This window comes from Limanda limanda, chromosome 6 (genome assembly GCF_963576545.1).
Source record: "Limanda limanda chromosome 6, fLimLim1.1, whole genome shotgun sequence".
Taxonomy (NCBI): Eukaryota; Metazoa; Chordata; class Actinopteri; order Pleuronectiformes; family Pleuronectidae; genus Limanda; species Limanda limanda.
In genome coordinates, this window is record NC_083641.1 from 926,020 (window position 1) to 953,532 (window position 27,513).

The 27,513-nt window shown below is 42.0% G+C and overlaps 1 protein-coding gene across 2 annotated transcripts; it reads left to right on the forward strand.

Annotated features, from left to right (window-relative positions):
• Window positions 1-2,263: 2,263 nt before the first annotated feature.
• On the forward strand, window positions 2,264-25,240 carry mrps23 (mitochondrial ribosomal protein S23). 2 transcript variants are annotated; one of them, XM_061073408.1, is made up of 6 exons: window positions 2,264-2,387; window positions 3,601-3,780; window positions 10,705-10,782; window positions 11,021-11,144; window positions 12,016-12,200; window positions 23,797-25,240. In XM_061073408.1, the coding sequence occupies exons 1-5, from the start codon at window positions 2,344-2,346 to the stop codon at window positions 12,166-12,168; spliced, it is 579 nt and encodes a 192-aa protein (XP_060929391.1). In that variant the 5' UTR covers window positions 2,264-2,343; the 3' UTR covers window positions 12,169-12,200; window positions 23,797-25,240. The 2 variants fall into 2 exon arrangements, with proteins under 2 accessions (XP_060929391.1, XP_060929390.1); XM_061073407.1 differs by lacking the exon at window positions 23,797-25,240 and having other exon boundaries at window positions 12,016-14,706.
• Window positions 25,241-27,513: the final 2,273 nt, after the last annotated feature.

Genomic DNA, 27,513 nt, shown 5'->3' on the forward strand with positions numbered 1-27,513 from the left:
CAGTCAGCAAACCTTGAGTCCATCTCAACCCCTGATCCACTGGTTTCAAATGTGAATGTGCATTGAGCGTTTTGCGTAGTTATTTAAGCTGTTCCTATAGGACCAAGATTTTTTTAAAGAGGCTTCAGATGTTGTACCTGATTGGCTGAAGCTGCTCTCCCTGTTTAGGGGTTACAGCCCCTAATGCATTTACTACCACATGGATCACATTTCATTTCACCTTCCACATCTGATAGATTTTTTGAATACAAAATAAATCTATTTCTCAATTTCATTTTATTATATATTCCTGAATCTAAATTTACAGGCTTTTCTGAGCTGATAATCTATGTCTATACACTTCATCAATACATTTACTATTAGTTTCCCTGACATATTTTTGGACACAAGTTGTATTGTTTGATAGATATTTAAATTGCTTCATGGATGTAAACAACACCATATTAACACTTGGATGTATGACCTTAAGAGGTTAAAATACCCTACAATGTCTTTCTCTCTCTTATGTTGATTGAGAATAATTTAGTGATGGCTTTTGGATGTTTGTTTGTTCATTTATTTCTTCATTTTGTGCTGACTGTTACTGTTAAATGTGAATGTTATGAAAATACATTATCAAAGCATTATTTAAATGTTGGCATTTCCACATGTTCCAGTAGCTATCACCTCAGATCTGTGAATGGTTGTCAGAATTTTTTATCTAATGTAAAAAGCAAATTAAACATCTAGCCTATTAAGAAAGCATGAAAAATGCAATAATACGCACTACGCACTAAAAGTTGCGTATAGTGACAACACCTGCTGACCCTATTCTGCACTGACAAGTAATATTCATTGGGAAATAATATGCAAACCAATGGAAGTGTCATTGTATTTGTCTATAAAATGTTCATCAATCCAAAAACATGAATATGTATGTCAGAATGTTCAGCCAGGCGAAGTTTGTCAAGTGGCCTAAAATGATAGGTAAAGGAGGACAAGGTGTCATGCCTTGTGATTCATTGAAATCAAGGCAAGAGGAAAGGGAAATTATAGGTTCCAGTTCATGCACATAGCCTTCACATTTAGTCAAAATTATACAATTTTTTTCTTAGATCATCACATCACTAAACAAGATATAGATTTGAACGTGGAGTGCTACAACGTTGTATAGAATATTATCGTATTTTTCTCAATTAGTTCACCAGTGTGAGCTCATAAGAAAGCCTGCCAGACACCAGCCCCAGGAATCAGTCATATGTACATTATAAAAACATGTAATTTATTACGCTCTGGACCGAAATGCCAAGATGCTGGACCGAAATGCCAAGATGCTGAACCCTGAATGGAATAATAGAATAACAAAGTGCTGCAGTTAGATGCACTGTATGAATGTGTGTGTGAATGGGTGAATGTAACACTGTACTGTAAAGCGGAGACTGACGTGAAAGCACATATCGTTCTGCAGTTACTGTCTTCAACGAGCAGCGGGTGCTGCCGTAAGCCCCTCCGCCGTCTCAAAGGACTCACAAGCGGTCAGTCTCCCAGTAGCTGCAGTCAGAGAGGAGAGGAGAGAAAATGAATCACGAGTGCGCAAAGCCGCCGCTGATCCTGCCCTGGCTTACAGAGCGGGATGTAAGTGTCAATGTATCTTCACTGTCACTGGAAAACATGAGTCATTGAGTTCAGCTCTTTATCGATGCAGAGTCCACATCGTGATGCATCTAAGAATCGAGACACTTCCACATCTCTAGTGTGGAACGTGGTGAAAGTGAACTTTCAGGGCCCTGAAAACTTGCTATGCCAGAGTGTCTCTTTTTGATAATTTTGCCGGTCCCAAGCCCAGATAAAGGAGGAGGGTTGGACGTAGAGCTAGCAATTCCACCCCACATAACAGCATTTTGATTAAATTTGATATTCTAACATTTAACAATACAGGACAAAATTGATTTATGTATGTGGGTCTAGACACAGCATTAAAGTCAGACAGAATAATACTGAAGCGTATTGCATTCACTTGTTTTTTATTTTAATGAGAACTTATCTCGGAATTCTCAAGTGAATGCAATATGCTTCCGTAGAAGAAAGATAATTTGTAGTTCTAAACATATTTAGGATGGTTTTTTCTCACTTTTTGTATGTCCTACACTACAGCGACCATTACATTATGCAAATTAGGCATGGCGTCATCTAGCGACTTTTAGGACAGCCAATAGCTACTTTCCTTACTGAGGAGTTGGCCAACACTGCAGCCAATAGCTACTTTCCTTACTGAGGAGTTGGCAACACTGTGAGCAACATCCCATAGGTTGCAAGTGTGTGTGTTTGTTGCCGACCTCTGGTTGTACCGTGACACATAGCGGAATGGCGGGCAGCAGGTTGGAGAAGTTTGGAACTGTTTTCACCCGGTAAGAGCAGCGGAGCATATTACCGCTGTTTGTGCTCTTTTACTAGCCCAACAGCTAACAGTGGATGCTAACGTCACCGACGTATCAGTGAAGGGCATCACGTTAACCTCTCTCTGACTGAAACACATGTGACCACGCACTGTGTAGGCTGGTTAGCACCGTGTCTGACAGCCGGAACACACACCGCACTCTTCTTCTGTCAGAAACCTGTCGAAGTTGATGTCCTTAACTCTGCTGTAGCTGCGATGCTAACATTAGCGTCGTTAGCTGACGGTACGGCAGCTGTGTACCGTAAATCCGACTGATTCCCAGGCAGCGCTGATATCTCCACACATAGTAAATAATGGTAATAAATGATTTCTGTCAAGACAAACTCTGGGGACGAGTCTAACATTCCAGTGCTTTCTAAAACGTGTCACACTAATGCAGGTAAGAAACCAGTAGTCAACTTAGCAGGACTGAACCGACTCCAACGGAGTCTTTAAATCATCCAAACACATCAGCACAGTACATATACTTCAGATAAATAAGGATAAATAGAAAAGCGATATAAAATCAGTGTTCAGCTTGAACCTGTAAAGTAAAAAAAAAAATTAAGTCAGAAATCCTACCTTTTACATTTGTAGAACAAGCTCCCAGACACCTGACCATGTTATTGTACTGTGGTGTTATTCAATTAAATCATTACTAATTTCTTATCTGCACCATAACTCTTTTATTTCTTATTTCATAAATTTAGTTCACTACGTAACTCTGTTAAATTAAGTTTCTTTTTGAAAGGTGTTTTTTTAGACTGTCTTGCTGTCTTTTATTGTGTAGTTGCTTTTACAATTTGTCATGATGCCTTTTATATTTTATGTAAAGAACTTTGGACTGCCTTATTGTCAAAATGGATTGTGCAACTAAACTGGCTTTGTCTCTAAAAAGTGATTTCAAGTGCAGTGCAGCTATCAGTATTTGCCGACTATAGCTCCCTTCAAACATGACCTTCAGAGGATATCCGGAGACTTGGGAGTGGAGCTATGCATGGCTCCTTGGGTCCGTGCCCCTGGCTCCTTGACCCTGAAGACCTCCACTTGAGCCCAAGAACAGCTCTAATTTGGAGTTGGAAATTACTTCTTTCCTTTTTTTTCTGTGTACATATCTTCTGTAGTAAATGACACTGCTGTCCAGTGGTATTTATTCATCATTATATGATGGCTTCTCATGGCAGGGTTCGAGATCTGATGCGCTCTGGAGTCATTCAGCCAGCAGAGAAACCCATCTGGTATGATGTATTCCAGGCTTTTCCACCAAAGAGGGACCCACTTCACGTGAAGCCACGCACCAGAGCCAGCTCCAAGAAACAGGAAACGGTGCCTGATATCTTCTACAGAGAGGATGAAATCAGAGCGTAAGTCAACTATTCACAGCAGTATTAACAGAGGCTGTGCTTCTTTACCCCTAAATATTGAAAAATAGAGTAAATACTATGTGAAAATGACATGGATGAGGTGTGTTGTTATTTGCGGTGTAACGGTACATGTATCCACACCAAAAATTCCACGTGCGGAACTCATTTGTGTTCGTACGGGTCTCATATTCTGAGGCACAACTTTAGTGAAGGGCTGGATGTGCTGAAGGCTTGTTGTCATAGCGACCGCAGACAAACAAGTGTGAATACCCTCCCTGGTCATTTTAGTCCGCTGTGTGGGAACCCTTCAGTCACTATAATGATGAAGTGCAAAGACAAGTGGGTCGTACAAATGCTGTATGTTGGCATTGGGCAACTGCAAAAGGATATGTAGCTCGTAGCACATCGAACATGCCGACTCGTTTGAAAGGGCATAACCAGAGTGATGTCCCACTAACATTGGGAATAACACTAACATTAGTGGGATAAGGAAAAGTCAAGTTCCGTGCAAACCCAGCACCCAATCTGTCGCTTGCAATTAATTCCGACCTTGTCAAAGCAATAACAAGCGTCATAAGTGTTTTTAATGGCAGGAGACATGCAAACGTTCTCTGTTGAGAACGCCGGGTTCTAACACACACTGAAAGTAATCGAGCCCCGTTATGAAGTTCCCTCTCGACCACATTTCAGCCAGCAAGTCACGCCAGCCCTTTTTAAACCTATGTCCCATTGTGAGAGTGTCGTCCACAGCGGGAGACATTGGGTCTCATACACAAACAATGCATACGCAAAAAAAACCATGCGTTTGTTCTCTGCAACAAATTTTGAACTTTCTCAGACCATGCGTACGAACAAATGATGAAGGCGCGGCTGTCCGGGAAAATTGAAACACCCACCATTTTAACTAAATTCATAGAAATTAAAACTATGAAATTGACGCCCTTTCATCCTTATGTCTTTAAACACCTGCTGAATTAATATTTTCACATGTTTTATTATTATGATGTTAGATCATGACTCGGGATCGTTCCGGTCACTTTAACCCTGCAGTCCTGACTGCACGCATCACGTTCATTTCGTGTTGTGTTTAAATGCATCTTAAACTCTAAACTAAATCAAACAACACAAAGTAAACATCAGTCCTGTACGTGTCCTAATAACTTGTGATCACTCAGTGCTGGTGTTTATTGTTAAAGTGTAAAGTGAGCGCAGGTCAGAGGTGGAGTGAGGAGGAAACAGCTTCCCACAGAGACACAGGATGACTGGACCTTTAATGTGCGTCTGTGCTGAACCTGAAGCAGCGCTGGTTATAATTATTCAGCGGAGTCAGCGTCCACGTTGCGATGCATCTAAGAGAAATGTATGCAGCCCTAGTGCTCAGCTCTGTGCAGGAACTCTTTTTAAAACATCACTCGGGAGGACAGAAAAGTGTGTTGTGTCTTACCCCTTCTGACGCTTTTAATTACGGCTCTTAGATTCTTGTGTTTTTGTACCTTTTAGGGGCGTTTCTTATAACTTAAAATGTTCAGCACATCACTCTCTTCATGACAAACGCATGTCCTTATATTGCAGCTAATTGCAGAGAGCGGCGTGTCAATTTATAATAATTCTGATTCACAAAGTACTCATGGTGGTGAGAACAAAATCATCTGGTGGGTACAATTTCTGAAGCATTTTGGCTTGCAGAGTGCATCAATACAGGCTCCTATGCTTGCAAATCGTCTTTTCACCCCATCCAAGTCAGATCTGGCCTTTCGGGCCTGGCATGGTGATGAGATTAGACTTGTTAAGGATCTATATGTTAACAGATGTTTGCTTCTTTTGATCAATTGTCAGAGAAGTACACTCCTGATCAAAATCTTAAGACCAGTTAAAAAATTGCATGAATTAGCATTTTGCACTGTTGAATCTTAGGAGGTTCTAAGTAGAGTTTCAAAATGCAAAAAGAAGAAATGGGAACAAGAGCCCAAAAGTTGTGAGCAGGCAATTTATTGAAAACAACAATTTAACTGAAGTAGGCTGTTCATCAGCTGATCAAAAGTTTAAGACCACAGCTCAAAAAACCCCAAAAACCTCCGTAAACAGAAATTAAAGTGTCAAAAACTGACTCAGTAATGAGTAGCTCCACCATTATTGTTGATCACTTCAAAAATTCGTTTTGGCATGCTTGATGCAAGTGTTTCCAAAAGGCTAGTGCGAATGTTGCGCCAAGTGGTGAAGATGGCTTCACGAAGGGCATCCACTGTCTGGAACTGAAGTCCATTTTTGTAAACTTCCCTTGCCATCCATCCCCAAATGTTCTCAATTGGATTAAGATCAGGGGAACACGCAGGATGGTCCAAAAGAGTGATGTTATTCTCCTGGAAAAAAGTCTTGGTCAGACGGGTATTGTGAATTGGAGCGTTGTCCTGCTGAAAAACCCAGTCGTTACCACACAGACGAGGGCCCTCAGTCATGAGGGATGCCCGCTGCAACATCTCCACATAGCCAGCTGCTGTTTGACGCCCCTGCACAACCTGGAGCTCCATTGTTCCATTGAAGGAAAAAGCACCCCAGATCATGATGGCGCCCCCTCCACTGTGCCGCGTAGAAAACATCTCAGGTGGCATCTCCTTGTCATGCCAGTAACATTGGAAGCCATCAGGACCATCAAGGTTCAATTTTTTCTCGTCAGAGAATAAAACTTTCTTCCACCTTTGAATGTCCCATGTTTGGTGCTCCCTTGCAAAGTCTAAACGGGCAATTTTGTGGCGTTGAAGGAGACGTGGCCTTTGAAGACGTTTCTTGTTTTTGAAGCCCTTCCTTCGCAGATGCCGTCTGATGGTTATTGGGCTGCAGTCAGCACTAGTTATGGCCTTAATTTGAGACGAGGATCGTCCCGTGTCTTGACGGACAGCCATTCGGATCCTCCGGCTCAGCGCCGGTGAATTTTTTTTGGGTCTACCACTTGATTTTTTTGTTCCATAACCCTGAGGATCTTTTAAGAAATGCAAAATGACTGTCTTACTGCGTCCAACCTCAGCAGCGATGGCACGTTGTGAGAGGCCTTGTTTATGCAGTTCAACAATCCTACCACGTTCAAAGACGGTGAGCTTTTTTGCCTTTGCCATCAAGAGATCTTCACAGTGTGATTACTTGACAGGAAATGACATGGAATCCAAATTTTTGCACAGATTTTGGCTTTTAAAGGCTGTGGTCTTAAACTTTTGATCAGCTGATGAACAGCCTATTTGAGTTAAATTGTTGTTTTCATAAATTGCCTGCTCGCAACTTTTGGTCTCTTGTTCCGATTTCTTTTTTTTGCATTTTGAAGCTCTACTTAGAACCTTCCTAAGATCCAACAGTGCAAAATGCAAATTCATGCAATTTTTTAACTGGTCTTAAGATTTTGATCAGGAGCGTATACGTTGCCCAGTTCCCATTTCTTTCGATACCTACAGATTACGCACTTTGTATTAAGGAGTTACCATCCTTTCTCTGAGCAACCCCCAAGCATGCCCTTAGATAGTCTCCTAGGATTTAATGCTGGTCTCAAGGGCGCAATCTCTTGGATTTATGGGGAAATTGACGCGATGAACCCACAGTCTCTGAATAATTTAAGGACACTTTGGGGACAAGACCTAAGCCTGTCATTTGCTGATGGTCAGTGGGCTTCAGTCCTTGGCCGGGTTCATCCCTTCTCCCCCCGTGCTAGGCACGTTCTAATACAGTTTAAGATAGTTCATCGTCTCCATTTTACCAAGGAGAAATTAGCAAGAATATATATATATATATATATATATATACCCTAATACTGATCCTACCTGTGACCGATGTAAGCTAGCCACTGCAACCTGGCTACACATATTTTGGCTGTGCTGGAGCCTCCAAACATATTGGGAGAAAATCTTTGCATCGCTTAGTGACATCTATGGCATGACGATTGAACCTCAACCTGTTATTGCACTCTTTGGGGTGATGCCAGAAAGCACAGTATGGCCGGTTGGCATGCATGTTGTGATTGCCTTTACCACTCTGTAGGGCTGCACAATTAATCGAATTTTAATCACGATCATGATTTTGGCTGCCACAATTAAATGAGCATGATCCTCAGCGATATTGACGTTTAAAATGTGTGCCAGGGGAGACCGAGATGGGAGGTGTCATGCGCACACCCTGCAGCGGCAGCCTCAAAAAAAGTTCCGTCTGCAGTCGACTCCGGTATTAGTAGGAGAGTAGAGAGACAGACAACAAAACAGAGAGCAGACGGTCACGGTAGTCGTGTGAAAGGTAAATCAAATGTCAAGAGCAGAAGGCAAGGAACTCCCTCGAAAAGAATCATCATCCGTTGTCTGTAGGGCTGCTCGATTATGGAAAAAATCATAATCACGATTATTTTGGACAATATCGAAATCACGATTATTCAAACGATTATCAAAATGTGCCCTTATTCTGAAGTCTATGCTTTATTCTTTCAATGACTGTAACCGGAAGTACCATTCACTCCCGGTTCCGGTAAACACTGATGACGGCTGCGTGTCTTATTCCTCCGTGAAACCAGGATATAGGTGCCCGGTTATTCAAACCCTTAATGATGCCAACCCTAACACTCCACAAAAAAACACTTTGTAACTGAGAACTTTGAAATTTCCTCTCCTTATTATATGTCCACATCTGCCCCCCACTACAAGCAGACAGACAGAGAGAGAAAGAGAGGGGTGGGGGATGGCTATGAGGACTATCATCATTTACCCCAGAACCCGACATTGAATGGGTTCCATACAACAACAAGCGGAGAATCGCGGGCTGACCATAGACTTTATAGGGGCTGACCCGCGCGGGTCCGGTGTGAAAATCACTGTACAATAACTGTAGCTTTCTGTTAAAATGAAGCCCTTAGGTGAGATAATGATGCTTCAGTTTAAGGGTGATAAATTATACTGTAACAGTTACATACGTATACTCGCCCCCACTCATTCGCTCAGAGCGACTCACGCAGTGAGATCAGAGCTCGTTCATGTTAAGAAGCCGGTAATAAGCCGATGGAGTTTCTGTGTCCTCCTCCACTCTGCTATCACTTTAACTAATAAACACTTATCACTAGTTATCAGGACCTGATCAGTACATGAAGTCACTTAGTGTTTGTTTGATTCGCTCAAGAGTAGGGTTGCAAAATCCCGGGAATATTCAAAGTTGGAAACTTCCCATGGGAATTGACGGGTAATTTATACTAACTGTATTTACCTTGTCATATACAGACCTAAATATAAACATTTTGTTTTGTCATAGGCTGATTTGAGCCCTGAGGAAACTTTGGGCACTATATGCTTCTGCATCTTTGTGTCATTCTTAACATAGGTCTTTGCACAGTATTTGCAAATGTACACAGCCTTTCCTTCTACATTGGATGGGGTGAATTGTCTCCACACATGAGAGTGCACCTGGCATTGTTCTGTAGAATAAGATGAGAAAAAAGTTTGTAAAAAAACACTAATGCAATGCCAGAGGTATAAATAGTTAGCCAAACAATTGGAATCGTCTGTAAAAATATTTTACAATTGATGGATAAATTAATAGAAATAGGCTAGATGAACAGATGAATAATCCTCAATCAGCATGCTAATATATTTTCCCCAGTAATATCATCGAAACTTACCTGACTAGTCCTGCACACTACAGCAGGCCTCAATAACCCTGCTGTAGTGTGCAGGATGCTGGGAATTATCTGTGCATGTGATGGAAGAATGCACAGTTAAGGGTTGAAATTCAACGTGCAGCGTGTGCTGCATTCCATACATCTTTTTAAAATAGAGTTTTGAATAATGTTTTTATTGCTCAGCATTTAATTTGCATAGGTTGTTTTTTTTCAAAATTCACGTGCGTAACTTTCCGCCCCTTTGCAACCCTTCTCAAGAGTTTGAGGCTGCATTTAAACATCATGAAAATGACTCGTCAACATTTTGTGCTACACGAGACGTGTTGCTCTGAGTCAGGACTCAGTGTTAAAATGACAGGTGAGAAACGCAGACATGATCTGACGCCATCTATTCACAACCAAACACATTACCGTACGTTTGGCACCTAAATCATCCCAATAAAAAATTAATTACGAATGTGGATTAGTCTGCATCTGCATGAACTATATATATCCGCCTTCTGTCATTTATCTTTCCGTTCCCACAACTATATACATATAATGGTGACTACACTGTGATTAATCTGCTTAAAAATTGTAATTGTTTGACACCCCTAGTTATTTTACTTTTTTCGAAATTGCTTTAAAGGCAAGAAGGACACAGCCATAGTTAAGAAGGGTTGATTAATTGAAATAAAAAATCTGTTTGTTTTTCTTTTTCTTGTTAATACTGTACCAAAACCGTTCCGAACCATGACCTCAAAACTGAGGTACATACTGAACGGTACATACCGTGATTTTTGTGTACCGTTACACCCCTAGTTGTTATGTGTTGAACTGAGGCTATGTCCACTCTAACAAATTTTAGCTTTAAAATGCATAACTGTGGAGGTGTACACACACTACCCTTGAGTTTTCAAGCTATTAAAACAAAGACTGTGTAAATGCTGCTTTTAGTTTTAGGTAATTTGGTTAAGCTGCTGTGATTTACTCTGGAAGGACAGAAACTGAGACAGATGCCCACATTCTCCTAATTCATTATTATCAGTTCCAACTCAACTACCAGCAGTCAACACAGAGCAGTCAGTAACAGCTCCACTTTTTATGCTTATTTTTAGATTTAATACAAATTTTTACAATTTGGAATTATACCCAACACATTACACGGTAAACAAATTGCAAAGCTGAAAAACTTAATTTATGAGATTCAAATGAAATTTGCCATTTTACTTTCTCTCATCAGGATTTCTTAAAACTGTTTTGATGGTAGTTACCACTTGCCTGCGTTTCAACAACTGTCTCCCTTTCAGGAAGTTCTATGAGCAGTATGGGGTAGGTCCTCGGCCTCTTGACCTCACCAAATCAACCTTTGTTTCTACGTGTCAGAGGTATGGATTGCAATGTATGCAAAAAAGGCATAAAATCATGAAAGCAATCTATGTGGTTGAATGTATGTTTCTTGTAATGTAAAGTGTCAAATGGACAGTGGGGGAAATTATAAATGAATATCAATATCAAAATTATAAAATTATCAAAATTATAAATGAAAATCAATATCTTGAAATTAATGCATTATTTCCATGCTAATATTGCTGCCTGTGTTTTTCTCTCACTTTGATGCGACAGATTTGTAGACAAATACACAGAGTTACAGAGCCACCGCGAGCTGGAAGAGTCTGCTCTGTTTGAGGAGACTGGCAAGGCTTTACTCTCAGAGGGCATCGTGTTGAGGAGGAGAGGAGCGCCACCTGTACGTTTCTTGCTAAAAGAAAATGGTTTAACTATGGTTGCTACCTTAATATCATCATTTAAATAGCTGGTGATTCCAGACTCATGTTGTCAGTGCAGTCATCAGCCCATAGTTCCTTGCTCTTATGATGAATGCTAGAAAAATATGGCCCATGGATCAGGCTATGTAATTAATTAGAAATGAAATGGCAGTCCAGACTTAGAGCAAGCACTTACAACCTGAGATCATCATTATACAATTCTGCCTTACAACCTGGACATAATCAAACTGTTACTGATCTGCTTTAGTTCTATAAAGCTGAAGAATACTATCATCAAATTCGAAATGTACCATATAAAGTGATAATCTGCGGTTCTATTTCAAAAATTCTATCAGTAATCAATGAGATTTGATCAGCACTGTTACATAACTATGCATCAGGGCAAAAAGCCTAGACCTGAGGTTGAAGGAGCTGCCTGCAGAGCTCAGAGACAGGACTGTGTTGAATCACAGATCTGAGGAAGGCTACAAAAATATTTCTGCTACGTTGAATATTGACAAGAATCACAATGGCCTTTATGATTATTTAAATGGTAGAAATTTGTAACAACATCTGGCCCCAATATGGATTGATATATATTATATATGATGTATTATATAATATATCTATAATTTTATATAGATTTGGGGACTTTTCCTTTACAACAGTGTAAGGAAAGTGAGAGACATATGCTGTATATAGATTGTTCAGCCCTGTTAGGAAAATGTTTACTTGTGATATTTTTCTATATTGATATTGTTGACTTGATTGACTTTACAGCTTGTATAATGACTACAAATGGCCTTCGCTGCTGTTTGTACAAATCAATACAGTGCTGCTTTTATCCTGCAGGTGTCAGCAGAGTCCAAGGATCCTGTGCTCAAGCTGAGGCTAACAGACATGTTGGCTGAGCAGCAGTCAGTAGGTTTGCACAACAAGGAGACAATGGATGACCCAAAACAAACACAGCCCATAGACCCCAGCAACTCAAACACCATTGGATGAGCTGCAAATTCTCCCACACAAAGAATTTATGTGTGAGTGACTCGAGAAGCTGTGTTGGACTTTATTACAACCACCACTTGTCAGGGATCTCAACCAAGGTCAGGAACTGCTCTCTGGAACTGCTGTCCTAACTGGCTGAGTGCAACCTCCTTGTTTCCTCGGCTGATGCCATTTAGATTAGAATTATTTCAGCATCAACTAACATACTGTTGTCATTAAAGGGTTTTAATTTCAGTAGAGGATGGAGTCAGAAAAACTTTAAATCGTCAATACATGCTAAAACTGTGTTAAATACTGAATGTGTGTATATATATAATCGTCCAATTCAACAAGAACCTCAAATAATTATAAATACAGACACACCTACAAAATGCAGCCTGAATAAAGTGATTTCATCTTACAAATACAGTACCGTTCAAAAGTTTGGGGGGCACCTAGAAATTTTCTTATTTTTCAAGAGAAAAGCACTGTTTTTTTCAAAGAAGAATACATTTAATTAATAAGAAATACACTCTATACATTGTTAATGTGGTAAATGACTATTCTAAGTGGAAACGTCTGGTTTTTAATGAAATATCTACATAGGTGTATAGAGGCCCATTTCCAGCAACTATCACTCCAGTGGTCTAATGGTACATTGTGTTTGCTTATCGCCTTAGAAGACACATGGATGATTAGAAAACCCTTGTGCAATTATGTTAGCACAGCTGAAAACTGTTTAGCTGGTGAGAGAAGCTATAAAACTGGCCTTCCTTTGAGCTAGTTGAGTATCTGGAGCATCACATTTGTGGGTTTGATTATACTCTCAAAATGACCAGAAAAAGAGAACTTTCATGTGAAACTCGCCAGTCTATTCTTGTTCTTAGAAATGAAGGCTATTCCATGTGAGAAATTGTGAAGAAACTGAACATTTCCTACAACGGTATGTACTACTCCCTTCAGAGAACAGCACCAACGGGCTCTAACCAGAGTAGAAAGAGAAGTGGGAGGCCCAGCTGCACAACTCAGCAAGAAGACAAGTATATTAGACTCTCTAGTTTGAGAAATAGATGCCTCACAGGTCCTCAACTGGCACCTTCTATAAATGGTATCCGCAAACCGCCAGTATCAACATCTACAGTGAAGAGGCCACTCCTGGATGCTGGCCTTTTAGGCAGTGGCAAAGAAAAAGCCATATCAGACTGGCCAATAAAAAGAAAAGATTGATATGGGGAAAAGAACACAGACATTGGACAGAGGATGATTGGAAAAAAGTGTTTTGGACAGACGAATCAGTTTGAGGTGTTTGCATCACACAAAAGAACATTTGTGAGATGCAGGACAGGTGAAAAGATGCTGGAAGAGTGCCTGATGCCATCTGTCAAGCATGGTGGAGGTAATGTGATGGTCTGGGGCTGCTTTGGTGCTGGTAAAGTGGGAGATTTGTACAAGGTAAAGGATTTTAAATAAGGAAGGCTATCACTCCATTTTGCAACGCCATGCCATACCCTGTGGACAGCGCTTGATTTGAGCCAATTTCCTCCTACAACAGGACAATGACCCAAAGCACACCTCCAAATTATGCAAGAACTATTTAGGGAAGAAGCAGGCAGCTGGTGTGCTGTCTGTTATGGAGTGGCCAGCGCAGTCACCAGATACAACCCCATTGAGCTGTTGTGGGAGCAGCTTGACCGTATGGTACGCAAGAAGAGCCCATCAAGCCAATCCAACTTGTAGGAGGTGCTTCAGGAAGCGTAGGGTGAAATTTCTACAGATTACCTCAACAAATTAACAGCTAGAATGCCAAAGGTCTGCAATGCTGTTATTGCTGCAAATTGAGCATTCTTTGAGGAAAGCAAAGTTTGAAGAACAAAATTATATCATATAAAAATCATTATTTCTAACCTTGTCAATGTTTTGACTATATTTTCTATTCATTTTGCAACTCATTTGATATATAAAAGTGTGAGTTTTCATGGAAAACACGAAATTGTCTGGGTGACCCCAAACTTTTGAACGGTAGTGTAAGTAATTTTGATTCCCTTAAAATTTAATGTTGCTTCATTTCTGATCTGTTACCATTGATGAGTCAATACTGGACAGGGAAATATGATTTCTTCGTCAACATTGTAGCAGGCTAGGATTAATACATCAACCTGGAAGTCAAAAAGGCGCACCTTATAAAATTGTCTGAAGACAAGAGAATTACTTAATTGCACAGGAAAGATGAAGGGTAAAAGGACTAGCAAATTGTTCCTGGATGACTTCAATTCGATTTAGTGCCTTTCTCTGTCCCAAGGGACATCTTGACATTAATTGATATTGCACTGCATTTAACCTGCGCTGTACCTGGTCATTCCTCATAGACATGCTGCACCCTCTGGTAGTACCTTTGTTGAGAAGGATTCATACTGTGGCAGGATAATTCAATTTTATTTGAAGAGCCAAATCATAATATAAATGATCTCTCAATGATTGATGTCACACAATGTTAAAGCCCCATGAGACGAATTGTTATTTGTGAATGTGGGCTATACAAATAAAACTTGATTGATTGATTGATTGATCTCAAGGCACTTTACATAGACAATAATAATGAGCAAAAACTCCTCAAAGCTTTGCCAAGATGGTTGTTTCTGCCCCTGTCTGTTTGTCAGCATGGTTTATGCAAAAAATTACTGAACAGTTTTGCACACATTTGACACAGATTTGGACAAAGCAGCAGATCCAATACTTTGTTTTACTTTTGCGAGATAGGGTAGGGGTGAACATTTTCACAGATTTTGATGAAGTCAACAGGGATTAAGATTTCATGATCCGCATTGCTTTGTTAGCTTCGGTAAATGGTCTGCTTTTATATAGCCATTTTCTAGTCTTGATGACTACTGTGTGTCCTGCACCAGATGGGTTAAAAGCAGAGGTTAAATTTCCCTCCTTGCATGAGTGTGCTTGTGCATGTCTGCGCATGTGTTTGGGACAAATAAATGTATCTTAAAATTCTCTTTACAGTACACTTTTGCCATTCAACTATTCACACGGTGCAGCACTTTTTCAATCTCATATGCTGAAGGAGACTTGGATCGTAAATGTGAGGCTTGATTGAATCTATGGACTTTGCGCCCTTGCCAGAGGAATGTGCACTAGTGAGTGCCATTTTAGTTTTACCAGCAAGTGTTCAACTAAACTACAACTAATTTTAAATTTGCAAACCGATTCAATCAATCAAATTGTATTTGTATAGCCCATATTCACAAATCACAATTCGTCTCATAGGGCTTTAACATGGTGTGACATCCTCTGTCCTAAACCCTCAGCAAGAGTTAGGAAAAACTACAAAAAAAGCCCTGTTAACAGGGTAAAAATATGTAGTAGGATCATGATCCGCCATCCCGATCAGAGGCCACTTTAGTCCACAGTCATTGTCCACTGCCGCTTATTAGGATCCATCATGGGCTGCCGCCTCGGTCCTGGTCCACTGCCATCTGATGCCAATGCGACAAAGGATCCGCCATTCCCTCTACGATCAGCCCGCTTATACGCAACCCACAATCGTAATCCATGGTACGGCCACAGAGGCCCTGGATCTGCGGGAGATAAAGCAAAGGGATTCCGGGGAAGGGGGATAGGGATGGAGAAGAAGAAAGAGAAGGGGGAAAGAGAAGCTCCGTGTGTCATAAATTCTCTCTGCGTCTTAGCGTCATCAGGGGTTTTTGCCTTGTAATCATACAATGGTACAGGCCGGACTTGAGGGTACACTGAAGCTCAAGGTAAATCTGACTGGCTACTGGTTTGTATGGTAGTACGATGAAAACCATGTGGCCCACTCAGTAGATCAGACATCAATACCTCTATGCCTTTTTTGAACTAAACGCTTCCTATTTTAGAAAATAGAACAAGTTGCGTTCTGCCGCACTAATTAGCTCTAACTATATGCTTTATTAAAAAGAAAGGTTTTCAGTCTACTCGAACAGATGGTGTCCGACTCCCGAATTGAAAGTGAAAGATTATTCCACAGGAGTGGGGCTTGATGGCTGAAAGCTCTGGCTCCTTCTCTACTTTTAGAGACTTTAGGGACGACAAGTAAACCTGAATTCTTGGATCAGAGTGCTCTAGCTGGTTGATATGGTACTAACAGCTCTTTAAGGTAGAAAGGCGCCATATCATTAAGGGCCTTGAAGGTGAGGAGGAGAATTTTAAATTCTATTCTAGATTTAACTGGAAGCCAGTGTAGCGATGCTAATACTGGAGAAATGTGCTCTCTTTTCTTGGTTCTCGTCAGGACACGTGCTGCGGCACTTTGGACAAGCTGCAGAGTCTTTAACGACTTACTGCTGGAGCCTGATAATAATGAATTACAATAGTCCAGTCTCGATGTAACAAAGGCGTGGACTAGTTTTTCTGCATCTTTTTGCGAAAGGACATGTCTTATTTTTGAGATATTACGCAAGTGGAAAAAGGCGGTCCTAGAAATTTGTTTTAAGTGACTATTAAAGGATAAATCAGGATCGAAGATCACTCCCAAGTTCCTGACTGTGTCATTGGAAGCAAGGGCAACGTCGTCTAGTGCAGCTATATCATTAGATAATGTTTCTCTAAGGTGTTTGGGACCAAGTATTATAACCTCTGTTTTATCTGAGTTTAATAAGAGAAAATAGCGGGTCATCCAGGTTTTTATGTCCTTGAGACATACTCGAAGTTTAGTTAATTGATTACTTTGTTCAGGTTTTATTGACAAATATAACTGGGTGTCATCCGCATAGCAGTGACAATTTACCGAGTGTGCCCTGATAATGTTTCCTAGTGGAAGCACATCATCATCATCATCGCCTACTACCCCTTCTGGGGCTTAGGCCGCAAACAAGAGTTCTCCATGCATCCCGGTCCTGGGCCAACATCTCAAGCTGTCCCCAGGTGTAGCCCATTTTCTTGGCGTCTGCCTCCAGGTCTCTACACCAGGTGTTTCGCGGCCGACCTCTCTTTCTTTTCCCTTGGGGATTCCACTTGAGGGACTGTCTTGTGGTGTTTGTGGCTGGTTTACGGAGAGTATGGCCTATCCATCTCCAACGTCGTTGGAGGATCTCTTCGTCCGCTGGCTTTTGGCTGGTACGTTCCCACAGTTCTTTGTTGCTGATGGTGTTAGGCCAGTGGATCTGGAGGATTCGTCGCAGACAGGTATTGATGAATGACTGGATTTTATTTGTTGTATTCACCGTAGTCCTCCATGTCTCAGCACCGTAGAGTAGGACTGACTTCACATTGCTGTTAAAGATCTTGATCTTTGTTGTGATGGCCAGGTCTTTTGCGCTCCAGATGTTTTTTAGTTGGAGGTACGCAACTCTGGCCTTGCCAATCCTGACTCTCACATCTGCATCTGTTCCACCCTGCTTGTTGACAATGCTGCCAAGGTAGTTGAACTCCTCAATCTCCTCCAGAGCTTCGCCTTCCAGCATGATGGGTGCAGTGTTGGCAGAGTTGACTCTCATGACTTTGCTCTTCCCTCTGTGGATGTTGAGACCGAGGCGAGCAGAGTTGGTTGCGATGGTGCTGGTCTTTTCCTGCATCTGCTGCTGGGTATGAGAGAGAAGGGCCAAGTCATCTGCAAAGTCCAGGTCATCGAGCTGCGCCCACATTGTCCACTGTATGCCGTTTTTTCTTCCTGCTGTGGATTGCTTCATTACCCAATCCATTGCCAGCAGGAACAGGAATGGCGATAGTAGGCACCCCTGTCTCACTCCAGTTTGTACACTGAAGGCATCGGTAGGTTGTCCCTCGTGGATCACTCTGCAGGTCATTCCCTCATAGGTGTTTCTGATGATGTTAGTTAATTTCTCTGGTACTCCGTAGTGCCTGAGAAGCTTCCAGAGGGTCTCCCTGTCCACACTGTCGAAGGCCTTCTCGTAGTCGATGAAGTTGATGAATAGCGGTGAATTCCACTCGAGTGACTGTTCCAGGATGATGCACAGTGTAGCAATCTGGTCTGTACACGATCTGTCTTTGCGGAAGCCAGCCTGCTGGTCTCTAAGCTGGGGGTCAATCACATCCTTCATCCTGTCCAGTAAGATCCTGTAGAAGACCTTTCCTGGGATGGAGAGTAGCATGATCCCCCTATAATTTCCACAGTTGCTCAGGTCCCCTTTCTTTGGCATCTTCACAAGATAGCCCTCCTTCCATTCGCATGGGATGTTTTCCTCTTCCCACATCTTCTTGAAGAGAGGGTGGAGCATCTCTGCCATGGTCTCTGCGTCCGTCTTCAGTGCCTCGGCCGGGATGCTATCTGGTCCTGCAGCCTTGCCGTTTCTAAGTTTTTTAATGGCTTTCCTGATCTCCTCCCTTCTTGGTACGCTGAGGTCTATTGGCAGATCCCTGTCTGCTTGTTGGATGTGTGGTGGGTCTTGTGGGGCTGGTCTGTTGAGAAGTTCCTCGGAATGTTCCAACCATCTTTTCTTCTGTCCTTCCTCCCCCATTATTGGCTTTCCCTCTTTGTCCTTTACTGGTCTTTGAGGTTTACTGGTCTTTCCTGCCAGCTTTTTGGTGGTGTCATACAGGTCCTTCAGATTCCCATGTCTAGCTGCTTCTTCTGCTTCTAATGCAAGGGCCTCTATGTAGTTCCTCTTGTCGGTCTTCAAGCTTTTTTTCACGTTCTTATTTGCTTCCCTGTACTCTGTTTGTGCCTTTACTTTCTCTGCTCTTGTACGACTGCTGTTTAGAGCTGCCTTCTTTTCTTTCCTCTCCTTCACCTTCTTAATTGACTCTGCTGATATCCAAGCCTTGTGGTTATCTTTCTGTGATCCCAGTGCTACATTGCAGGTTGTAATTACGGCTTCCTTTACTACCTTCCACATCCCATCTATGCTTCTTTCCTCACCTTCATCTAGCTCTTGCAGGGCATGAAAATTGTTCTTTAGTTTGCTCTTGAATGTTTCTGCTGCTGCTGGATCTCTTAAAAGTGCTGTGTTAAATTTCTTTCTCTGGTTCTTCTCACCTGTCCAGTTTCTCCTCAACTTTAATTGGACTTTGGCAACGAGAAGATGGTGGTCTGATGCTACATCAGCTCCTCTTCTGACTCGTACATCTAAGAGGGACCTCCTAAACTTTTTTTGTGACACATACATGGTCTATTTGGTTCTCAGTGGAGAGGTCCGGTGATACCCATGTGGCTTTGTGTACTCGCCTGTGGGGGAAGACACTTCCTCCTATGACAAGGTTGTTATTTGCACATAGTTCCGCGAATCTCTCTCCATTTTCGTTCATCTCGCCTAGACCATGCTGCCCCATTATACTCTCATAGCCTCTGTTGTTACTTCCTATTTTTGCATTAATGTCTCCCATTAAGATGGTAATGTCTCTTTCTGAGTATCTCTGGATGATGGTCTGTATTCTGCTATAGAATTCGTCCTTGCTCTCTTCGTCACTATCGTTGGTTGGGGCATAGCACTGAATGATGTTCATGTTTATTCTTTCCTTCTTTGTTTTGAATGTAGCTGCTATTGCTCTCGAGCCATGTGCCTCCCATCCCATGAGTGCTCTCTGAGCAGCCTTGGACAGCATCAAAGCGACTCCCTGGGTGTGGTGTGCGTTGTCCTCCTCATGGCCTGAGTACAGCAGCAGCTCTCCTGTGACAAGCCTCTTCTGTCCAGAACCCGTCCATCTTGATTCACTAAGTCCGAGTATGGCAAGGTTGTACTTCTTCTTCTCGGTGGCAACTTGTGCGGTCTTTCCAGCTTTGAACATGGTCCTTACGTTCCATGTACCGATGGTGGTTGTAACACCGGTTGAGAGGATGGTTTTCGGCAGAGTGGCTTCCAGGTGCTTCTGGCTTTCACCAACCTGCGTCATAAATCCTTCTGACGAAGGTCCATCTTCACTCCGGGGCGGGATATCTTGGTTTACTCTTGTTTGCGTTTCTGTAACAGGTATTGTTTTATGGGGTGGGGTTGTTAGCCCCACGCCTAACCCCCAACCTGGAGGACCAGGTGTTGGACCAGGTGTTGCCTTTAGTCGGACCTCTACCCTAAAACCTGCCCGGCTTGGTAAGACCTGCCAGGGGTATAACCCCCGCCGGTATAGCCTACAGGGTCACGGAAGTACACAAGCCTCCCCACCACGGCAAGGTAACAACACAGAGGGAGGAAGCATATATAATGAGAATAAAATCGGGCCGAGCACAGAGCCCTGTGGAACACCATGGTTAACTTTGGTGCGCACAGATGACTCATCATTAATTTGTATGAATTGGGAGAGATCAGAAAAATAAGATTTAAACCAGTTTAGGGCGGTTCCTTTAATGTTAATTAACTGTTCTAGTCTCTGTAATAAGATGCTATGGTCAATTGTGTCGAATGCTGCACTGGGATCTAACAGAACGAGGACAGACACAAGTCCCTGATCTGAAGCTATTAGAAGGTAATTAGTGACTTTTCTCACCTTTGCCAAAATAAAGACTTCCAGCTGTACAGATACGTACGAACTGGGATATGGAAATCTCAGGCAAATTAAGGTGGGGGAATCTGTTTCTATTCAAACAGCAGCTGGGGCCACAACGTGATATTGATCCAGCAGCACTGTTCTCCTGTTCTGGAATTTTTCATCATAAACTGCAAAGCCTTCTACTCTGCCCGTGAGTTTGCCTCATGTTTACATTCAACGCGCAGAACGCACAGCGCATCCTCGCCAACCAGATACTGTGTGTGGAGCGGACCTACCCGGACTCCTTGGTTATTGTCCTGTGAGATTTTTTTATTTTTTATTATTTACTTTGGAGAGGACAGAGAGAGTAAGCTATGAAGGGGGGCAGACAGAGAGTGGGGGAATACATGAAGCACAGGGCCGCAGGTCGGACTCAAACCAGCTCTACCATGTGAGCTATACGCCGCCCTGTCCTCTGCGATTTTAACAAAGGCAATCTCAGTCGGGCACTCCCCAAATATAGACAGTTTATTAAATGTCTGACCAGAGAGGAGAACACTTTGGATCACTACATGACAGTCAGTGGAACCTACCACACCATCCCCTGCGCTGCACTGGGACATTCTGACTAGGTCATGGTCCTCCTGATTCCCGCATACAGGCAGACATTAAAGCTTTCAAAACCTGTTTTGAGGACTTTTTAGAAACGGACCACAGAGGCTGTGAAGGACCGTCAAGTGTGTTTGGACTGCACTGGCTGGGATGTCTTCAGGTCTGCTACCAACTGTTCAGATGAATACACAGGCTGTTACTTCTTACATCACCTTCTGTGAGCACTGCTGTATCCCATCATGGACCAGGGTGAGTTACAACAACGACAAACCCTGGTTCACAGCCAAACTTGTACAGTTGAAGTTGGTGAAGGAGAAGGAGTGGATATCGTTTCTGCGGCAGCAGAAAATGTTGAACCTGCTAAAGCCGATGATGGTGAACTTCTACACTGCAATCATAGAGTCCATCCTCACCTCCTCCATCACTTCATGGTGACAGCCAAGGACTGGGTCCCTCACACTCTGGAAATTGACTATTTAAGCAACTCCCCTCCTGCAGGAGGCTGCGGACCATCAGAACCAAAACCTCAAGCCACAAAAACAGTTTTTTCCCAATTGCTGCTGGCCTCATCAATATGGCCTGGGACCCTTTAACCAAACTGCACTGATGTTGCTACCTGTGACTTTGACACTTTACAAATAACAGTAACTGTACATTTGCACAATACCTCCCGCTTATAGTATATTTTTAATTGCCAATAGTATTTTCCTTTCAATTTTTGTTTCCTATTTTTTGTATTTTCTATATTAAAAATTGCACAAGGTCACCACAGCAAATCCCATGTATGTGTAAACCTACTTGGCAATAAACCCGACTCTGATTCTGATTCTATCTCTGCCGGCTGCTCCACCTCGCCTGAATGATGTGGAGGAAGTGGGACTATGGAGGACCATACATGACTTAAGTATAAATAAATAAATAAATAAATTTAGAAATAAATACAGAAATAAATAAATGAATACAGAAATAAATACGTTAATAACAACAGAAATGTCTCATTAAATGTCTTCCACATTTATTTATTTATTTCATTCCCTCATTTCAGTCTCGTATGCTAATGAGGAAGGCGGGCCTAACCCCAGTCTCATGCAGGATTAGTCACAGGAGTGTAATGATCCAGCCCTTCTACTTCTGCCTTTCAATGCTGACTGGTGTCCAGTAGCTGTTTGCAGTGTTGAGCCAATTCACACTTAAAATTAACTAGTTCAAGTTCAGAGGGTTAGTTTAGGTTATTTTTTATTGGGATGATTAAGGTGTCAGTAATCCTGACTGTGAGCGTCACATCTCGTGTTCTACTGAGCACGAGGAGAGGGCAGAGAGGAGGAAGCAGAAACTCCAGCTTGGTACAAACCAGCTGCAGCTTCTGCTCTGCCCATGAGGCAGCTGATCTCTGAGCAGATGTGACCAGAGAAATTCTGTGTTTTCACTGTTTCCACTGTTCTACAAAGGCACACAGCAGCTGCTTTGCGGTGACTTGCTCAATTCTCAGTCACTGCTTCTGTCTCTAAGCGAGTGTGTTGCGCTGTGAGGGGCGGATCCCCGGGTTCTTTGTGTGAGTGTGTGTGTATAGCTCAGTTGACCAATCCTGCTCGAGACTGAGTTTGGGACCGCCTACCTCATTTACATATGGACAATTAAATGTTGAAATATATAAATGTTGAAATAAATAAAAGTGGAAATAGATAAAGAAGTAAATGAATACATGTGGACATAAATACAGAAGTAAATTAATCAATGTGTTAAACTTATTCCCACATTTATTCCAACTTTTATTTACCGTTCTAATCTGAGACACGGGAGCTATTGCCTGTCTCGTGGCGTAAAATCAGCGGGCCAATCCGACAAAGGAAAAAATGCAAAACGTCCGTGCGGACATATATAATCAAATAAATAAATACTGGTTGTGAAGCTGTGACGGGAATTTTTGTATTTAGATATGTTTAAATGAAACAAATAACATTTAAGTAAAAAGGAGTTTAATGAAGAATGTATTTCTGTGGTTCAGAGCTCATAGTCAGAGTTGTGGCTCAAAGTAACTGTATGCATATTGCTCCTGGAAGCCTTCAGATTGTGGCTTCCTCAGTCTAGTGTGAACAAAAGGTTTCTCAACAGGGGCCAATTAAGTCTCCTGCAACAGGAAGCTTCAAAGGTTATTAGGTGTGACCTGCAGAGACAGGAGATCTCTGAGAGAGATCTCCAAGACCAGGGGTAACTCAAAGGGTCTGGAACAAGATGCGTTTATCGATGTGTAGTAGAAAGCATTCTGGAGACTTCCAAAAATTATTAATAAAAGAATGCAAGCATGCATTCTGCCAGAAGTTGTACTACTGTCAAAAATCAATGTGCAGCAGCATACATGATGCAGAAATCTACCAATGAATTATTATCCCTCTCTCTCTCTCTCTGCTTGAGGAAGTGAAGTGTTGTAAGTTTGCCGGAGTGGGGGCAGAACACAAGCTGCGCTTAATCAGTTAGCCAAGCCCCTTCATATACTCTGCCCTGCCATCTTCACACTGCCCGAATGTAGATTCAGCTACCAGTTAGTGACCTGCGCCTCTAGCTCCTTCTTTTGTGATTTCCTAAGTATTGTATTTCTTACATTGACTCATCGTGTTCTCCTTTTTTAACCAGTCCCTGTCACCCTGTATCACTCCGGCAACACCGCTCAGCTGCTCACTCTGAACCCCAGCGGCCTTCTCCCTCCTGGTTTTGGATTGACATCCCCTGCCATCACCTTCATCTCTTGCTGCAGTATTTACGATAAAATACTCTGAACTGTTCAGCTGTCTCCTGCTCTGTCTGCACTTGGGTCCACTACCTAACTAACACCCTAGAGTTAGAGGATTACAGGGAAAGACACAGAGAAGCAACAATTACCAAGATCTCAAACTATTCCTTTACAGAAATATGTTAAACCCGAAGTTGGCCTTACCTGATGCACAAATTGTCTTTGCTTGTTTAAGACCGAGACAGAGCAACTGCGGTAAATGACACAGGGGGCTGCAGGTGTCGGCCTCTCCGCTGACAAGGGGCCCAGAGAAGGGGCTGCAGGTCCCGGAGCAGGAGCAGGGGGCGTCGGCCTCACCGCCGACCTTGGACTAGGGACAGGAGCATGCGTCGACATCCCAACTGAAGTTGCGCCCTCAACCAACTTGAGGAATTACGGCCCACTTCATCTCCACATACACACTAACCTGTCATTGGATTGAACTGCTGACAGAGCTCCTCCGGTGTCTGCCTCTGTCTCTCTCTCTTCAGTTGCTGCCAACTGGTTCTCACCTCAACACACAAGATCTGATGATCTGACAGCAGCAGCAGCTCAGCCTGCAAGGTCAGAAACTGACAGCATGTTCACTGCTGTTCACACACACAAAGACACAGTGAGCTGCTTCACGGTGTACAGTACCTGTCTCCTCTTCTTCTCCCACCTGTCTCTCCCTCTCCTCAACCCACTGAAGGAGCCTGCTGTGACATTTCATGGATTCAGCGGGGCCAGCTGAGCAGTAGAAAGGTTTCGAACGAAGTGGAAACCTTTTCAATTGCTTGGGGATAAACTTAATAATCATTTGAGAATGGAAGAAAGAAATAAGCCACAGGCCTCTGTGATTTTCTAATTTGATTGTTTTCATATTCTTAATGTCCATAACTCTGTTGCCATTAGGATCTGTGTTGTCATGTTAATCCCAGATGTAAAACAAAGTTAATTAGTGTATGTGTTATCATATTTGTATTCAAATTTTTAATTTCAGTAGTCATTTTATGAAAATCTGACTTTGACTTTTATATGCTTAACCTCAAAAATGAGAACTGGCTGCAGCAAATTTGCTGGCACGACCCTAAACATTCCCTGGACCTCCATCTCTTGTACAAGGTCAATATTTCAAAGTAGGCCCAAACAATCTTAGAAGATTCTAGCCACCCATTTATTAATTAAGATTTTGTTACTACTCTCTTCCAAGATGCAGAACTTGTATTGTTGGTGTCTTTGTTCTTTGTATGTGGTTGAACGTATGTGGTTTCTGCTGGCTGCACAATGAAAAGCCCCTTTGGGAAAATAAAGATAACTTTCATCTTGGTTCTGAAGCAGTCCCCATCTCACTTCTTGTTAGGGGGTTGTACTGCACAGCTGTACCCTGACAGCAGCTGTAACACACCGACACACTTACCTTACCTTAGTTAATTAATAGGTATTACCTACGTGAGAGAGATCCAATTTTCTCTCAGTCTCCAGACGGAAGATTGGTCACTTTCAGGGTCTGTAGCAGATGCAATACGCTTGGCTCAGTTCTGAGTCACTGTTACTACAACATGCGCTCATCCCCAAAAACCCAGAGCACCTAAGCGGGGCTTTGAGTCTCTGTGTTCCCCAGAATGGGATAACTGTAAACTCCCAGTGCCATGTCTCCAATAAGAACTTCAGCCCCCTCCTCAGCCATTAGCAGGCACTGGTGCAGGTGGGACAGGGCATCTGGGGACATTCCCTGACAAGGGTATTGTGTGTTGGTGCATGTGAAGGCAACTTGCAGGTGGGTGGGGGCAGACAGCTTGTGTAAGGTGTCTTAAGCTCTAACTGTGACCTTTTCATATCCAAACAACCAAATTGTGCTAGATTACAGTCTGGCTGAATGTTGAATTTGTTATGATTTGAAAACCAGTTGAATTTGTCTCACCAGAAATTACCCAGTACTGGAAAGTAGTAAGAATAGAATAGGTGTGATAAAGAACCCTCAGCTGTACAAATTTTAGCAAATCGGAGAAACTGATAAGAATATCCTACTAAGTACTTTTTTAGAGTAATGCAGTCTGTGTAGGACTTTAAATTGAATTAATCTATATCTCGAATATATCTCGAGCAGCTCTGTACGCTAGACAGACTCTTCTCCCACACTTAGTCTGACTCTGAAACACCCAGTTCTTCGGCCCAGGCTCAGGCCTCCCTGAGATGACCCGCACTGACTGTAACCGAAAACATTGTGAGAATGAAAGAAAAGGGTAAACAATCTGAAGGTTCTGAAACAGGTATAAGAACCTCTGAAGTGCTACCATTTTTATAGCATAATGCGGCCGATCGGAGTCAGTGCAGCGTGTGTGACAGCCTTGGCTGAGTTGACACCAAACGGACCCAAAGTGTGTCACATTCAGAGCCCTTAATAAATGTTACGGACCCAAGAAACTGACGTGGATTGAATATTCCAAGTTTACGAGAAAATGCATCCCTTCTATCTTAATTAAATATTTTGGTAAAACAGTGCCCAAGAGATCTTGCAGGAACACACCGAGATGTCGCATGGCACTACGGTCTCATTAAACATGAGCACAAATTGGCAAAACGTTTTTCAGCAAGGCAGCAGATAGCAAACTGTTTATAATGCCTTTACTATTAAAGATACCTACTCATACTTCAACGAACCTTTACCTTGATAACATTAAACAAATAATAAGTGTTTCAGATTCAGTACTCACACTTTTACTGTCGTCCATCATGCAGGTCCGTTGTCATCCAATTACCACGCTGGCCCTGACATGAAAAACAAAAGAACCTAGAACTGCAGTCCTGAAATTGCTGCCTCCTGCTCTGCAGGAACATGTTTCTCGTCTGTGCTCCCGATTTCTTCTCTGTCACGTGCTCTGTCCACAATATCACTGTGACAATTAAATATGGATATCAAAGTGATTTCCCAATTGCACAATGCAAACAAAAATTATTTCCTCCACTTTACCCCACATACATAATTAATTCCAAAACTTTATTCCTGTTTGTGCTGAACTGATTGTGAGCTCCCAAAAAAAACATGTAGATAAAATAGTAAGACTAAAAATAATAGGGTAAGGTTACAAATAACAACAATTAAAAGAAGTTGTATTAAAAGATAAAATAAAGTATTTGAAAATTATAACAAAAATGAAATATTAAATTACTTAAATTAACAATTAAAAAATGTTATAATTTCAAATATATAAGAATATGTAAGCCTACTATTCAGCCTGTCTTCTGTTATAAATAAGGTTGTATTATTTATTTATTTACAAACCACGGAGTGTAAAAGAGTTTGATGCAAATGTTTGCAAGACATTTTAATCCAGTCAATATGAAGTTGTTGAAATTAATCTCTGTAAAAAAAATCCCTATATATTATGTATATTGATTGAAGTATTTGCTATGGATGTCTAACTCGGCCTATCTTTTTGGTCCAGCTCAAAGCTTCACAAATCCAATTTGCTTTTCTTTTGTAAGGGAAATGTAACATGTGACCACAATATGATCATGTTTATTTCCCCTTTGATTGATCATGATTTAATGTCATACAATGTAACCTTGCTGTTTCCTGTACTGCTGAATGAATCTTG

Coding starts and splice junctions, on each gene's coding strand:
- mrps23 (XM_061073408.1), top strand. CDS start 2,344: ATGGCGGGCAGCAGGTTGGAGAAGTTTGGAACTGTTTTCACCCG. Junction 3,781..10,704: donor AGAGAGGATGAAATCAGAGC/GTAAGTCAACTA, acceptor TCTCCCTTTCAG/GAAGTTCTATGAGCAGTATG. Junction 10,783..11,020: donor TTTGTTTCTACGTGTCAGAG/GTATGGATTGCA, acceptor TTGATGCGACAG/ATTTGTAGACAAATACACAG.